The sequence below is a fragment of the Gallinula chloropus genome (genome assembly GCF_964237585.1).
Source record: "Gallinula chloropus genome assembly, chromosome: 2".
Lineage (NCBI taxonomy): Eukaryota > Metazoa > Chordata > Aves > Gruiformes > Rallidae > Gallinula > Gallinula chloropus.
In genome coordinates this window covers 5671859-5689512 of record NC_140086.1, presented here as the reverse complement: position 1 = coordinate 5689512, position 17654 = coordinate 5671859, and the positions used below count along the sequence as shown (strand labels likewise).

The following is a 17654-nucleotide window of genomic DNA, read 5'->3' as shown; positions in this document are numbered from 1 at the left end:
AAAAATTGCCATGCAGGCTAAATCCAGTGAGTTAGCCACCCCCACTTTAGAAAAAACAGTCAAATTGATTGCTTAGATTGCTTTGAAGAAGTGGAAAGAAAAAGCACTTCTGAGAATTTACATAATACTAAAACCACTTGCCTACCCTGCATACCCTCCAATTCATGTAAGCAACAGATTGTGTTTTTCAAATGAAACTTGGGGAGGAGAGGAACACCTTAAACAGAGAAACCTGAAAAAAGGGTAGTGTCCATGCCAGCAATTAGAGAAGACAGGTTTATCTGTGTTCCAAATACGTGTCTTTTTGAAAGCAACAGGAATGCTAAATTCAAATGCAAATCATGGGAAGGAGATTCACTTGCACATTGGTTATAGAAATACATCTTTACTGTTTATTGAGAACAAAAGGATGATATTGTACTGGGAAGGGAATGGAGGGAAGAACAGGCATCTATTCACTTCTGTGTTGCTGTAAAACCTACAAGGGCATTTGTTTTCCCATCATCAATTACAGGGACAGAACACTGGAAAAGGTCTTCCTGTTGGGAAGAGCAGCAATGGCAGGTAGGTCTTTAGTAATTCCTCTGAGGACACCTTAGAAGCAGCCAAGTTCTTTGCCTCCACTTGAGGGAGACTGTTTAACCATCTGATGATGGAAACCATCCTGAGGCATGGAAATCTCTTAATTTCAAGATGTGTTCATAGCAGCTCAATGTTCAATTTTTCTTGGTGTCCTCACCTCCCTTAAGTTTTAAAAGAGAGACCTACTCTGTCCCCATCTTCAGAGAATACATGTACATATTAATGATTCATTTTGTGTTTATCAAACTGAAGTCAATGTGTACAACATTTTCGTCAGATTTCTGCACCTTCTACCATTTGATCTCCTCTTTCTTGTATATGTGTGACCAGAACTGAGAGTTATAATACTTACTATTCCCTGGTTTTGTTTGCCTGCCCTGTTTTCAGAACATATTTTGGGTTTTCACAGTACACTTACACCGAGGACTCACAATCACCCTGCAATCACCCATCATACCACTGCACTTTACCAAAGAATCGCAATCATAAAAGAGAAAAGTTTGGATGGGACCTCAAAAGAGTATCTGGACTAATGTTTTATGGTAAGTATGCCTCTTTCAGCATAGGAATTCCTTAAGTGCTCTATCTACCAAGCAGTCCCAAAAGGAAATTTCTCTTATTCCTTCCATTCTTTTATTTTTTATTAATTTTTTTTTTATTTTCTCAGCAGACTCTTCCTGTAACATCTCCAATTTTTGCAAACTGCTTTGAATCAAATGTAAATATTAGAACTGGATCATACTATGGATCTGACCCTTTCCTACACAAACAAACATTTCCTTTCATATTTCTTTGTTGAAAATAACTGATTATTCACTCAAAATTATGTAGTATATTTAAACATTAACTTGGCTGATAGTAAACTAAGACAAGCCTTAACAAAATTAAATATGTATTTAACAAATGTCAAGTAAAATACAGAATACAAACCATTACCCTTAAAACAGCAGGTGATTTTCATGTTTTAGTTAATAAAACATTTGATAATTTTTAATTTGACTTGAAGTTATCTCAGAAACTTCAGGCTTGCCATGGATTTAACATGAATACCCAGAGAAATTTTATTTTCTCTCAATGACAGCATGCAAAGCCTTAGTCATAGCAGTTTTGTCTTTAAAACATAAGCAATGTAAGGAAAAAAATCATTAATCTCTCATACAGACAACATGCCCTGTCATAAACCAAAACACAAATTAAACACTGACTTGGCAGCTATGAGAAATAACAATCATGATTTACTTACACATGGACAATAAATTTATTAAGTGAACTTATGGTTTAAAAAGAGGCAGAATTTTTAATTCTCATGCCCTTTGGAAGAGGACTTATTTCAAAATGTTTTCAGTATGTATGTGCACTGTCTACTAATACTGCAGAAACTGCAGTGTACCACATCACAGACTTCACAGCTCAATTAATCAACGCATTTAAATAAAATAATTAAGCAGTAGTCAGTGGTCCTCATTAGCTGTATGCACACAAAGGACATAAAACATTATTTACCTTTTATGGATGAAAGAAACAGCATACTGTGTGATGAGAGGTATAAAAATGAAAATAATCATTTGGTTTCTTAATTATTCTTGACTCATTAGAATTTAACAACAAAAAAAAAGAAATAGGTGAAGTCTATAGACACAAAAGTTCACTTATTAAAACTGAGAAAAAAGGCTATGCATCTGACACTAAAATTTCCAACAAAACTTACTGTAAGGGATATATAAAAGTAATCTGCCTCATTTAATCCTATAAACCCACTAAAAGCCAGGAACTGCCAACCCAGCAAGAAGTTCGGCAGTTCTTAACTTCTGACTGTTTACTTTGCTGCTGTAGTATTTCTTTAGCCTATTTTTTTCTTATACAACTCCCAAATAAAAATTTAAAAAAATCCATCATGTTATTTCACATTGTCATTCTCATGGATCACTGGTACTTGTCAGACTGGACTTGCACAAAAGCCTCTGCCATTTGAATTGCCAAACGTTTTTCTTCATTTATACAGCCTGTAGCAGTGATACACCTATTCAGAAGCTTCAGGACTCCTTAATACTCTGAAAGAGATACAACCCTCAAAAAATTTTAGATTTCATTCTATTCATCTGGAATTTTCTAGTGGAGAAGATGTACTCTCTGCTTGGGAAGATGCCCGAATCATAGAATGGTTTTGGTTAGAAAAGACCTTCAAGATCATCAAGTCCAACCATCTATCCAGCCCTACTAGGTCCAACACTAGACCACCAAGTACAACATCTACTCTTCTTTTAATCACCCCCAGGCATGGTGACTTAACCACCTCCCTGGGCAGCCTGTTCCACTATCTGACAGCCCTCTCAGTAAAGAAATTTTTCCTAATATCCATCCTAAACTTCCCCTGACATCAATTTCAGACTCTTTCCCCTTGTCTTGTCACTAGCAACCAGGGAGAAGAGACCGACCCCCACCTCACTACAACCACCTTTTAGGTAGTTGTAGGGAGTGATAAGGTCTCTCCTCAGTTTCTTTTTCTCCAGACTAAACTATTCCAGCTGCCTCTCATAAGACTTGTCTTCTAAACCATAAATATCTTCACAGCTCCTTCATGACGGACTCTTTCTCTGTAGTTTCCTACTCAGGTCCCATTTCCTCTTCACTTCCTAACTCCTCACTCCAGTCCTATTACTGGGCAAGTTTCAATCCATATGGTACTCACACTGAGGGCAAAAACAGTCTAAAAACTCTAACATCTCAAAGTGTTAGATCTACAGTCACAGAGTGTGGAGTCTCATATTCATGGAAGACTGCAACGACTCAGTTGTGTTGCACTACAAGGATAGATGGGAGGATTGATCTACTCAGACCATCACCATGCTAAATCTCCCACTGACGATGATGTTTGCCATTCCTGAATGCCAGACACACCGTGCACAGAATGGAAATGTAAAGGCAGAGCAGGGTATGTTGTACAAAATGAGATATCCTGGGGCACATAATGAGATAACAACTATTACCATAAATTATGAAGTGATTTACGCATAAATGAGGGTTGTCATGAAATTTAATTTTAATGGTTTGATAATCAAGTAAGAAACACAATAATTACCATACCTAAGTTTTTCAATAAATTAAAATCACTGCTGGTGGCAACACTTTTTTTGTTAACATCCATAATACAATTCCCTTCCCAGAGCCACCTGCTCTGTTCCTCCATTCCAGAACAACCTGTTGAATGCCACATCACTGTGATAAACAAGCTCAGTTTTCCTCCTGATTACATTCAAAGCATTTCTCCAAACAAACCCCCTCCAACGTTGTGCAGTTGACTACTTCAAGCTTTGCAGATGGGAGGCTCTGCTACTTGAGCAGAACATCTGAAGGCTGAACTTTCCAATAGCATATATCACAGAACTTGTTTCCCTCATCATCATACGAAGTATATTCAACCAGATAGATTAACAAAACATGTTGACACCACAGAGTGGTGTATCAAACATTTTTTTTTTACTAACTGCAGATGTTGCCAGCATCTCAGCATCACTCACTGCAGCCAGAACTTCAGTAGAGTAACTTAATCCGACAGCTTTTTGCCAGGAAACCAGTTGTCCAATGTATTTTCCTGGGTATAAAACCTTTGCAGATGTAAAGCAGCAAAAAAATATCTTATTTTTAATCTAGCTTTGCAATGAAACCTAACTATATTTTCAGGATTGCATCAAAGGACCCTCCAAAATTCAACATGCCACCTCACAGGAAAGAGAGAGGAAATTTCCTTTATTTTCCTTCTCTCCTCCAAATGAGTCTTAGGTCTCTCTCCTCACTACCACAACCTTCTGAGAACAAAAGGCTCCAAAGTAAAACATATCATTAATTGTCCCATAATGGACAAGGACATTTCAAATCATGTGGAAGCCAAAAAGGGGAATATGAAGATCAGTAATTAACATCTTCAGATATAGGAAAAAAAAGAAAGGCTGATCTTTTCCATTTGTGTGTCTGCAGAAAATAGAGTGATAAATAAAATGAGTGACCAAAATAATCACTGAGACAAAATTATCTTCTCTTACTATAAAATGATGGGGAGCAGAGCATGTATTCCTTTATCCTAAAACTGAGGAACAGGGTGTCACTTCTCAGAAACACCACTCACAGACATTCCTAAGAACAGCTGCAATGCACACACTAAATATTTCCAATCAATGGCTTAGACATCACAATAAATTGTAAGCTTAAGGTTTCGTGAAAACTAAAATTGTAATCTTTACTAGTCAGCAGAATGATCTTACTGTACAAAAAAGACGTGTTTTTTCCAGATGCATTTTAGTGGCCTAAAGGATGTTGCCTTTCACAGAATCACAGAATTCCTTAATGGTATAGTGCCTTTTCTTCACACTGCATGCGGTGCTACTGCAATGGCTATTATTACCCAACTGCTAAGTGAAGTGAACCAAACTTCACTTCAGACGTTCAAGTAAAAAGGGTGTTTAGTGTTCTACTCATTTGATAAAATTTAAGCTGGAAAACAGGGGGGGACTGGAATGTAACAAATAATATAGATACTATTAGATGGGCACCAGCGACCGCCCTGCGTGAACTGAGCAAGATTTGGCAGTGCCAGTACTGATCTGCTTCTAATACCAGACTTTTTTTGGCATTTCTGCTTCCATGTCCTAAACCCTCCCCATTACCAGCTTCAGTTATAAATCAAATATGTTATGGAGAGTGCTTTAATAAGCACAGCATCCAGAGCCTTCCATTGCCGTTCTTCATTTTACATTAAAGCAATGGAAGAATCCCCTGCAAATTCCCTCTTACTCGGCACAGGGGTGAAAAAACATACTCTACAGCAACAGCCTTGTAACATAGAAAAGATAAGCTATACATTGCAGGCTTCCAAGTTCTTTCACTTTCTAAACATACAAAGTAGGAAGCAAAGAGGCAAGCAGTAAGCAGGCTGCAGCATTATCCTTCTTTGTAGGTCTGTAAGCAGAGAATATGAAAACACTTGAGTGTCCAGCAAGAATGGGAACTAAGGAAACAATTTCTTGATATCTACTCCGTGTCAGGATGGGAGATTTCAAAATGATGGTGATGAATGGAGGGAGAGTAAATTACAGAAGGAAGTGAGAATGACCAAAGCTGGCAAAAAAAAAAGTTGTAATTTAAATTATAAGTGGATAAAAATGAGGAAGGAATCAAGGTACAGGGAAGGGGGAGAAGGAAGGGGGAGAAAACCCCCATTGACTAAAGAGCCTCTCTTTGAATATTAATTAGATATTAATAAAAAATCAATGTCCAAAGGTAAAAAATCTTTATAAAAAGAGAATCTAAGAGTTTGCCTGGTAAGGTGAGCAGCTTGGGACGTGGTGGTAGGAGACCTGCAGGGGCTCTCTCTGGCAGTAGTGCCTCTTGGTGTGAGTGGGCGGAAGACACTGGGGGCTGCTCCAGGGGACTCTTGGTGCCTAAAACCAAGTGCTTAAACTGAGGGCACTCAGATTCTTTTTTTTTTTCATTTTTTATTATTCATTGAGAAGAGAAGACTAAGGGGGGGACCTAATTAAAGTTTATAATTATCTGAAGCAGGGGATGCAGGGGGAATCAGCCAGCCCCTTTTCAGTGGTCTCTGGGGATAGGACAAGGGGCAATGGCTGCAAGTTGGAACATAGAAGTTCCACACCAACATGCAGAAAAACTTTTCCCCAGTGAGGGTGACAGAGCCCTGGGACAGGCTGCCCAGGGAAGTGGTGGAGTCTCCTTCACTGGAGATATTCAAGACCCATCTGGACGCCTATCTGAGTGATATGTCCTAGGGAGCTGCTTTGGCAGAGGGGGTTGGACCCGATGATCTCTCAAGGTGCCTTCCAACCCCTACAATTCTATGATTCTATGATTCTATGATGTTCCTATAGGAAAGTGGGAGAGCGACTGTTCAGCAGGAAGTGTAGCGATAGGGCAAGGGTTAATGGCTTCAAACCAAAAGGGCAGGGTTAGGTTAGATGTTAGGAAGAATTTTTTCACTGTGAGGGTGGTGAGGCACTGGCATAGGTTGCCCACAGGCTGTGGAAGCCCCATCCCTCAAGTGTTTAAGGCCAGGTTGGATGGGGCTTTGGGCAACCTGGTCTAGTGAGGGTGTCCCTGCCCATGGCAGGGGGTTGGAACTAGATGATCTTTGAGGTCTCTTCCTATCCAAAGCAATTTATGATTTTATGTTTCTATGAAAAGTATGGTATATTTTGACTGAAAACACTTGGTTCAAAGACAAACTCCTGACAGTGATTGTCCTATATTCAAAAAGAAAGATCTAGAAGCATTGCTTAAAAAAATAAGATTTCTGAATTGTTTTTTTTCCTGTAAGATTAATGAAAGCCTTTCCTAGGATGAGTAAGCCTCACTTAAGGTTCAGTATATGTTCCACCTAAGTTTCTGTAGCAGATCCATCAGAATAAAAATCAAAACTCTAAGCACATTGTTACAATTAAAAGCACTTATTCTCCAATAAATAGATAAGAAATGAGTTTAGAAGTTATAGAAAACTCAGTGCAACTTCTAACCAAGGGTAAAACAATAAAATGTTTTGCAGTAGGAATAAAAATCACTATCCTTTAAAGGTTTAAACACTTGCAACAAATGCATAATCCACCGTGATAAATGACTCTTTCAAAAGACTTATTGAAAGGTTTTATATCCACTACAATATAATGATTTAAGGATATTTAAACTTAAATTACTAAGTCCATAGGAAATAAAAGTAATTCGATCAGGGAGATGAAAAGTAATTTTATAATATTATTTGCAACATCATTTCTATTTGTTATATCCTGTCCCAAAAACTGGGAGTGAAAAAATTTCAAGGTGTTTGCCAGCTACAAAAATGATGGGAAGTAGCAAGCAGCATGAAACCAAAATGACTAAAATGTACAGGTAAGAACGTGGACATTTTTGTGAGCATTTTGACTGCTTTTAAAGAAAACCAACCCAATTCTTTCTAAACAAAAGGAATAAGCACTGTATGTTACTGATATGTTTTTCCATTCCTTGATCAAGTAAAATTGAGAGACTTCAGCCTTGGTTTGAGTTGATGTATTTTCACATAGTTGTGCTTTTGGAGTCACTAAGACAAAAACCATTCAGGATTTATTGCTACTGTTACATATTCTATATTTCTTTTTGACAATCGTATGCCTTGCAATTGATGTGCTTTTACTTTGAACTTAATATTCAGCCTGTGATTTGAAGACTCTAAAGTATCTCTTTTTAAATACATTTATCAATTGCACGATTTAAGACTGCAGCACAGCTCTCCCAGAGAGAACTGTGCAGATAGCCCATGTGTACAAAAGGTACAGAAACATTCCCTTTTATAGCATTCCCACCTTTTTAAGATGAAAATGAGACTATCTACATTTAATGATCATCTGAAGGAGATAAACCAAGCAACCTAGGGTACAGCCAGCAGTAGGAAGCCTAGGTAGATATAACAAATATGGTTATAGTTTGCTACAGAATGACCTTTCCATCACCATAGTAGGGTTGTGAGAACCAATACACATAACAGCCTACTTAACCTAGAACATTTTTTCCAGAGACTGTGATTGCTTTTTCTTCAACTCTATTTTTATTTCCTGTAGTTTTCTTTACACAAAACCCGATTAAATCACTGTGGAAGTACATAAAGAAAAGACTATTTAAAACTAGGAAAGAATAACAAAACTAGTGAGATGAGGTTTTAACATCACAACTACTTTCAGAGCATATTAAAGCATTCTATAAAAACTACTTAAATGAGCTGTATAACTCAGAACCAACTATTTTGTATTGTATTATTTCAATACTAGTAGATTGATAGCAAAAACAAATTCAGTTAAAATATTGCTAGAACTCAGTGTCAAACCTTAAAGACAGAAAAAACTCATATTCTTTGACGTGCACAACAATATTTAAAAAGAAAAAGAGGCCCTAAATATCAATTCTGTACAAATAAATGAGTCAGAAACAGGGACCTTTTAATACTCTGAGCACTTACCGCTGACATTCCCCAGCATGCAGAATCAAATCTTCATTATTCCTAGCGCTGATGGTCAACTCATGCTCTGTAGAATTGAAGACATCAAGAAGCAGATGACATTGCCTGGTGCTGTTCAGATGGGGGAGAAGGAGGGAAGAACAGCACAAGTTCAACAACGTAGCACAGAATTATTACACATATATCAGAATTTATATAAAAGTATATGCACTAGTGTACAAACATTCACACATATATGCTTTATACTGAACACCAATTATAAGAGTATTTGACTCTTTTAGTCCAAGTAACTTTTTCTTATAACTGGAAATTTAATTTGGTTTTTTTTGCTAAAATTAGACAGCAGCATATATCATAGAGAAGTTTAATGACATTTAAGACTTCCTCAATATTAAGCCCTATAGCATTTGATCACATGTATATGTTCTCACTTTGCAGCTTCCAGTTGCACTTCTATTGAAAAAGCCATAGATTTTTTTCAGTTATTTGAACGTTTACATGAAACAGGGCTTTTTTATTTCACCCTACCTTGATCTTCTCTTTTTAAGAATAAAATTTGCAAGCAAAATTTTAAATCATTGCCCAGTGTCAGGGAGCAATTCCATTTGCTACAATACCTGGTTTGTCTAGAGTGAGACCAAAGCAAACTGGCAACTAGAGTACTTTTCCATTATACCAACTACTCTGAGAAGGACAACTCTGTCCCTTCTGTAAGGAATGCAAACACAGGACTCTGCAACAGAAAACCTTGTATCTGTGAGCTACTGTCCATCAAATACAAATTTCCCTAGAAACATTCAGTACAAAAATACCAACCACATTTCTAGCAACCTTAGGAAATAATATTGACAAAGCTAAAGAGACAAAATTTCATTGTAACTTTTTACTCATAAACTTTTCTTCCTTGTTAAACTGAGCACAAAAAGCAGATTTGAGTGAGGGCTGTAATATAATACACATGGAAAAATGAACCAGGTACCAAAACACCTAATACATAGCTGCAATAATGCTTCATCCGTCTACTCTGAAATTCAAAACTTCCTAAGAAGCTACTTAATAACAGAAAAATATCCCAGCCTTAAGCATCACTGAGGCTGAATGAACTGGGGCTGTTCAGCCTTGAGAAAAGAAGACTGAGAGGGGATCTGATTAATGTTTATAAATATCTCAAGTGTGGGACACAGGGGGAAATAGCCAGACTCTTTTCAAGAGTCTGTGGAGACAGGAGAAGGGGCAATGGCTGCAAGTTGGGGCACAGGAATTTCCACACCAACATGTGGAAGAACTTTTTCCCAGTGAGGGTGACAGAGCCCTGGGACAGGCTGCCCAGGGGGGTGTGGAGTCTCCTTCTCTGGAGATCTTCAAGACCCATCTGGATACTGCCCTGTGTGACCTGTCCTAGGGACCCTGCTTTGGCAGGGGGGTTGGACTCGATGATCTCTTGAGGTCCCTTCAAACCCCTATGAGTCCGTGATCACGATAATTTAGCTTTAGGTATCAATGACTTGGAAGTTAAAATACATATATAATAAAATTAGGTGATTTGTCATTGTGAATTACAGTATAAAGTACTATAGGCATTGTATAAAGATTTATGATTAGCTCATCCCATGTAACTCCTATCAGAATGAGTAAGCAGGGAAAAGTAACTTGCATTCAGTGTCAGAAGTAGAACCCGCATGCAGCATTAATTTGAGAGAGTTCACTTGAAATCAGAAGCTTCCCAAAAGGAAAAAAAAAAAAGAAATGCTTTGGTAAGGCAAGAGTCCTCAGAGTCATCCTTTGAACAATACGCATACTCAAACTGAATTAGATACAGTTGTGTGTCTCAGGCAACCAAGTCTATTTATCCTACTGCATAATAATCTGCAATTAAACTCAAATGCTACCCATTCCAAAGGCAATTAAACTTGAGAGGTGCAAGAGTTCTCTTTCTTTAGAAACATGTTATCTGGTTCAACAACTCTCTTCTGAAAATCAAGAGAAACCATGTTCAAAGCATATACAGGAGGAACTGTGTTGCTACCTTGCAAACTCTTGAGATGGGAATACTCACAGGACAAGCACGGGAGGTTAAGGTTCAAGTCACAAAAGTGATAGCAACGACACATGCAATCAGGCACTAAATGCCAAGCAGGCATTGTTTGGGGACAGTAACCTATCTCTTAGCAAAACTAAGAGCAAAAGTGGGGTTTAGGATTTTTCATATGTGTATTTTAAGGGTTTTCATTCTCTTTGGGTAACACCCCAATGAATATTGAATATAGAAAATAATGCATGAAGGTAGCTGAGTGCATCAAGCAAACATGTCAAATCTCGACAATTTAGAACAAATAAGGAGTCATAGGTCTTCTTAGAAACTCCCTTAACTGCTCACAAGAAAGAAATTACTGGAAGGGCAGTTCTTGAGTTGGCAGTTCTGTTACCAACAGGGAACAAAAAAAGAGACCGAAAAAAACCCCTGGCTTCTATCTCATCATTGAGAGACTGGGACAAGATCTGTAAAGACACAGTAAACATCTGCCTTTCCAGTATATATGAAGTTCTGGTCTGGCAGACAGACTTCCAGTGCAGATAATGTTTACAAAATTCAACATGGAAGGTATTATTTATTTATCCCATAGCAAAACCAAACAATTGTCTGAAATAAAGTTCAAGCCTTCTGCAATATCTTTTGGCAGCTGAACATAAATAAAACAATTCATGCCATAAATACAAAGGACATGTACAAGCAGCAGCCCTTCATTACTAGACACCATCAGTAATACTAAAAATTCCCACATATGAACTCTTTGACCATTCAGTGAAAATCATTCATCCCCATGAAATTTATCCTCTTCAAAGGCTACACACAATAGACATATAAGTGAAATAATTCTTTCCTTGTAAATTTTACGGTAGTTATTTCTCCATTAAAATCTTGAATTAATAAAAATCAAGGTTACAGAATTATTACAGTACTTTGAAAACTTAGAAAAATAAGATACAGGTGTAAAAATATTGAAGATAACATTAAGACTGTAGAAAGATTAGTATTAGATGTTCAAAGCATCTATAGGACAGTATCAAAGAGACTATTAGAGCAATGAAAAACAAACACAACTAAACACTACAAAAATATTGTACAGCTGTTTATATTTATAAAACATTTTTTAATTGCTGCTAAAACTGAAAGCTATATGCAACTAAGGAAGTCAGGACAAAGTGTAAATTCTAGAAATTAGAATAACAAATTTTAAAAGGAAAAAGAAAAACCCCTCAGGCTATTCAAGAGCCATGTGCTAAAAATCCCAAAGCTAACATGATTTTTTTACTGCCATAATCAGTAAGACTGTGCAGAATTGATGAAGCTGAGTTATGATCTGTATGGAACCAAAAGTTCCAGGAAAACAGAGAATTAACAAGAAAGCCAAATTAACTATTTATATCAATTTTCACTACAGGTGAACTTACAGAAGGCCCTCCTTTGAGAGACAGGAATTGAAGAGCAAATGAGACTCAAGAAGCAAATCATAATCATGCAAGCATGATGAAGGAACCTAAATATGACTTTGCTGAACTACTACATGTAAATCCATTCAGCAATCTGTTGCTTAAATTACACACATTATCAGAGAAATTTCCAATGTCAGATTGTTTTAAGAATTTTAAGGCACTGGCGTAAATCTTAAGCCATAAACCTAACTACTTACCCCCATATTAGATAAGTAATTTTTTTTTTTTTACAGTACGTGAGGTTTTAAAATTGAAAACACTCAAAATAATAAATAGGTCTAAAGATATATCATAATGGCCTACTGAAAATTTTGGCTAAGAAATACCTGTCATAAGCCACTGATTTCTGGAAGTACAAATGATTATGCCACACTTAACACAATTTCTTCTTACTTCTCCAAACTGTAACAGAATTAATCATAGAATGGTTTGGGTTGGAAAGGACCTCAAAGATCATCTAGTTCTGACAACCTGCCATGTGGCATGGACACCCTCCACTAGACCAGGTTGCCCAAGGCCCCATCCATCCTGGCTTTGAACACTACCAGGGAAGGGGCATCCACTGGAAAAAGGATGTCATGAGGGTTTTTTGAGGAAATTTGTTCCAGTACCTCATGACTCTCACAGGAAGAATTTCTTCCATATACCTAACCTAAATGTACCCTCTTTCAGCTTAAAGCCATTACCCCTTGTCATATCACTCCATAACCTTGTAAAAAGTGCTGCTTCAGACTTCTTGTAGGACCCCTTCCCCTTCAGGTACTGGTTTGTCTGGAGCCCTCTCTTCTCCTGACTCCACTAGCTCAACTCTCTCTGCCTGTCTTGGTAAGAAAGATGCTCCAGCCCTCTGATCATCTTTGTAGCTCCAGCAGCTCCATGCCTTTCTTGTACTGGGGACCCCAGTGTCCAATTCCCATATAACCACCCTCCTATCTCATCATACACCTCCTAAATTTTCTCACCCATCCATCAATCAGACAGGGCAGTGCTATGTTTTTGGCTGGCCCTGAGCTCATCCATGCCAACTGGCACAGTAGCAGAGTAGGTAGCTGCTGAGCTCGTGCTTCTGCCTTTCCTCACTTGAACATAAATTAGGATATCTCTTCTCTATCCAGGTGCCAATCTGGAGGAATATATTTAACTTTTCCCTATATAGCTGGCTGAAATTAGTCAAAACTTATCTGGGGGACAGGGGAAAATAGTTAAAGTGATCATACAAATCTCATTTTACTAGGGAATAAAATTTAAAATTATCCAGAAAAATACAGCAGACACCACAAACACAGCTGGGTTTTTTTTCTGAATGGAATAATACACAAATTATTCCATTATGTTAAAAGACCAAATTAAATTAAGAAGAGTCACAGCTGTACTAGACTATACAGATGTTAGGATAAAGAAAATAATTCTTGAAAGCATTTTACTCTTGTTTCCATGTGTCATTTCAGCTGCCGATGCAAAGGAAATAAGTCTGGGTCAAAGAGTTTCAAAGCCTAAGTGGAAGAATACTAAAAATCACAATTTCCAAAACATTTTCCATTTCAATGATCTTCCTTGTTTATCCATGATGCTTGCTTGAGAAAAATCTACCACACATTTCATGTTCCAGACCTTCAGTAACACTAAAGTCTGTACAACAGAAGACTGTACAGGTAAAAAAGAGAATTACAAGGAAACATTTTCAGTTGATGCAATCATAATCTGAAGAACTCAGAATGACATGAAAATGTAAGTCAATATTCACTTCAAACAATAAAAAAGAAATCTTTTTTATTGAAAACTGAGTTAATTCAACAGTGTCTTGAAGACGTATTGCATAAATTAATTTCTGTTAGCCTCTGTTGCAGAATTCAGGGTGTTACACAAACAAAAGTTTGTGACATGATGAATCATGCTGTATTTTTTAAATCTTACAATGCCTTTTATGATTCCAAAAGTAGTCACAAAATTGGGGCCATGGGAATTTAAGGCAATTATACTGTAATCTAGAAATTTCTTTCAGGGGTATTGTGATTACTATTCCAATCCACTCTGAAATGACAGGAGAGAATATTCTTCAGTAACATTTAACACAGTATTAAAAACCAGATGCAGCTGCCATGCTCTAATGACAGCTCACTTCAGTGAATAATCTTATTGCAGTTCTGTTTCTAGCTTAGTTTTAAAGTCAGTTTAAACAAGAAACGCTCAGGGGGGTTTGGCAAGTAATCTGCATCCTGACTCAGCTCAGTTCCCCCATCATCTGAAATCATGGAGTGTTTTCACATCCACGCTTCTGTTTGCTTCTTTTCTGTTTTCTTTAAACAGCCATACACAACATCACCACTCAAAACGAGACATCAGAAAGTGAAGAGAAGCATTGGCAATGACGACAAGCAATGGCATGCCAGATGACAATCCTATTCTCCAAATTCCACTGACAAACACAAAGAGAAACACAGCAAAACAACAATCTAGACCATCTTCATTGGAGCTATTGTGTTTTCAGTCAGGGTTTTTTAATGCAATTTAACTTTTATTAAATTCTCTAAAAATGAAGCTTTCGAGACTAACTTTAGATGATTAAGTCATATTATCCATCTTACTGTTAAAGGTCTTTTCACATATTCCAAGAACTGTCCTCATCTGACTTCTCCCAGTTTCAAACCTTTTCAATTATGCTAAATATTCCCAGCACATCTATAAATATTTGCAGATTTATGTTCTCACGTCTTCATGTGCCAAACCATACATATTTAACATTTTGATCTCAAAAATCAATTCTCTCAATCTGTAAGCTACTTTTTGCTGCTCTTCCATGAACCCACTCCAAGATTATACCATTAGCAGAGTTTAAGGTTAGCAAGATGTTAACTATTGGATGTAACCTCCCACATGTCATGGGTCATTAGTAGAATCTATACTGAATACAAAGAGAATATAATCTGGAAAGACATACCAACCTGAGAAGATTAAAAAATGGTTGTGAAATCCACTGCTCGACAGATTTTTCTAAGAGATAATCAGCCTAATTGATGAAAATGAGAGCTTTATTTGCCTGGTTTCCATTTTGTCTGGCTTTTATTATTATTATTTTTCCACTAACAGAATAGTGGCAAGAGGTTCAACGAGGTCAAGTGCCAGGTCCTACACTTGGGTCACAACAACCACATGTAACATTACACGTTTTGGGAAGAGTAGCAGGAAAGCTCCCCAGCAGAAAAGGACCTGGGGGTCCTGTTTGACAGCTGGCTGAATATGAGCCAGCAGTGTGCCCAATTGGCCAAGAAGGCTTAATGGCATCTTAGCTTGTATCAGAAATGGCATGACCAGCAGGTCCAGGGAAGTGATCACACCCATGGACTCGGCACTGGTGAAGCCGCACCTTGAGTGCTGTGTTCAGTTTTGGGCTCCTTACTACAAGAAAGACATTGAGATGATGGTGCATGTCCAAAGACAGGTGACTAAGCCAGAGCACAAGTCTTATGCAGAGCAGCTAAGTAAACAGGGGTTTTATAGCCTGGAGAAAAGGAGGCTAAAGGGAGACCTTATTGCTCTTTAGAAAGAAGAAAGAAGTTTGTAGCCAGGTGGGTGTTGGTCTCTTCTAAATAAGAAGCAACAGGACAAGAGGAAATGGCCTCAAGTTGTGACAGGGGAGGTTTAGATTGGATATTAGGAAACACTTCTTCAGTGGAAGGGTTGTCAAATATTGGAACAGGCTGCCCAGGGAAGTGGTTGAGTGACCACCCCTGGAGGTATTCAAAAGATGCATAGATATGGCACTTCAGGACATGGTTTAGTGAGCATGGTGGTGTTGGGCTGACAGTTGGACTTGATGATCTTAGAGGTCTTTTCCAACCTTAATGACAATCAATTCATTTTAAAAAGGTCTTATCTTAGCCTTCCTCCAAACTACACAGGTTGTTCTTCAAGCATCCAACCAAAAGTTTTTCTCCACCCTTCAAAGGTCTATGACATTTGAACACTGAAATACTGCGAAAGAGAAGACCAGAAACAGCTGATTGTCATTCTGAATATGAATATTTAATTTAAAAATTCAGCTATATAAAACTAAGAGCTATTTCAGAAAAGGTTACAGAACTTTTTTACTGTGTAACAAACGTTTGTTAGAACATGGTCAAGAAAATTTGCCATTTACTCTTCCCCTTGCATGACTTGGAAATATACAATAATAAGGATTTCTGACCCAAACCTGATTGCTTGAGGAGGCTGTGATGCAATGTATTGTAGTGAAAATTTGGTTGACCCCAGAAACTGAAATGGAAATTCTGCAAATTACATCTGATTTCATTAACACCCACAGTTCTTCCCACAAAACTGAGGATCTCCTGAGAACCCTCAACATCGTCAAGATTGTTGTTTTTCAGTCTCGAAACACTTCAGTGAAACCATATTGGAAAAACTAGATCTTAACATTAAATACAGAACAATTAAAGCTCTTAGACTAAGGACCATGCTGCAGGCTTTATTATGAATTGATGCCTTCTTTACAAAAATAAAGCATTTCATTAAATTATATACCTTAATGTTACAAAGGAAAATTAACTTGAATCTATAGTTAGATGAGCTGACAGTCTGAATTTAACAGTGTCAGACCTGCTGCAGTTGCTTTTTTTTTTTTCTCTGACTCAATTATCAGAACAGAGTCTAATCCTCCGCACTTGCCAAGAGATCTGCAGCTGAAGTCTCATCGGCTGTACAATGGTTTTAAGACAGGATGAAAACCCCATTGCCTTGAGAAAATTAAAAAAATAAACCCAACTACTTTGCTCATCATCTTCAATTTGAAGAACTGAAGGTACAAACATTCTTACAGATGTCTTCCAAGCTTCACCCAAACCTGAAGGCACCTGTTGCACTGTGGATTGCCTTCATCCACAAGTTCAGATCATCTTGCCACCTTTGTAATAAGCGAGATGAAATTTTGCCAACCCTGGTAGATGGCTCTTATTTAAGATACTTTCGTACTGATGGCATGATGACAAGAGACACAAGGAGACCAAGAGGAACTTCACACCATGCAGAGAGCACCTTACTTGAATTCTTATGAAATGTGTGAAGCAGCATTTTTTTCTGGCATTTTTTATGTTCTCTGCTCTCCGATAAAGGCAATAAGGAAGGACACTCAATGCCTGCCCAAATTGGCAGATAATGCCTTTGAGAGAATTGGAAAGGAGATAGTTCAAGACAATCTAGCTTTGATGGCAGACTTTCTTGGAGCTCACAGTATGTCAAAATGAAGAGGTGTATCACATGAAACTGTCAAAACGCTTCCCTTACACTGAACCGTTAGCATCAGATCTCCGCTGGCAGTCTAGGATCAGATCATCAGATCTCTGCTGGCAGTCTAAAATCTGCTGGTAACTGAACTGTTCTGAGGCCCTGAATAACACCAGTACTTTTGGGGTTAAGACATTATAAGGAATCAGTGAACATGGCATGCCCAATTACAGAGGACAATGAATACAATTTTAGTATGTAGATTTATCTGCATTTTATGGTACATAAACAGTCAAGCAAGTAGATCTCCGAAGCCCACTAAGACTTGAGTGATCTGCAGTTCAGTGAACTGTAGGATAGA

At 37.7% G+C, this 17654-nt stretch overlaps 1 protein-coding gene across 5 annotated transcripts in view; it reads right to left on the bottom strand.

The window, feature by feature from the left end:
• The window catches only part of TRAPPC9 (trafficking protein particle complex subunit 9), a gene marked incomplete at its 5' end in the record, with an annotated part of 523282 nt that overhangs the window by 318711 nt on the left and 186917 nt on the right, over positions 1 to 17654 (bottom strand). For 4 of the 5 annotated variants that reach the window (XM_084279723.1, XM_084279724.1, XM_084279727.1 and 1 more), the window contains one exon: positions 8579 to 8689. The exons of the other annotated variant lie outside the window; for it this stretch is intronic. In XM_084279723.1, coding sequence (XP_084135849.1) covers positions 8579 to 8689 — 111 coding nt within the window. The remainder of the gene's footprint in view (positions 1 to 8578; positions 8690 to 17654) is intronic. 5 annotated transcript variants of the gene reach the window in all.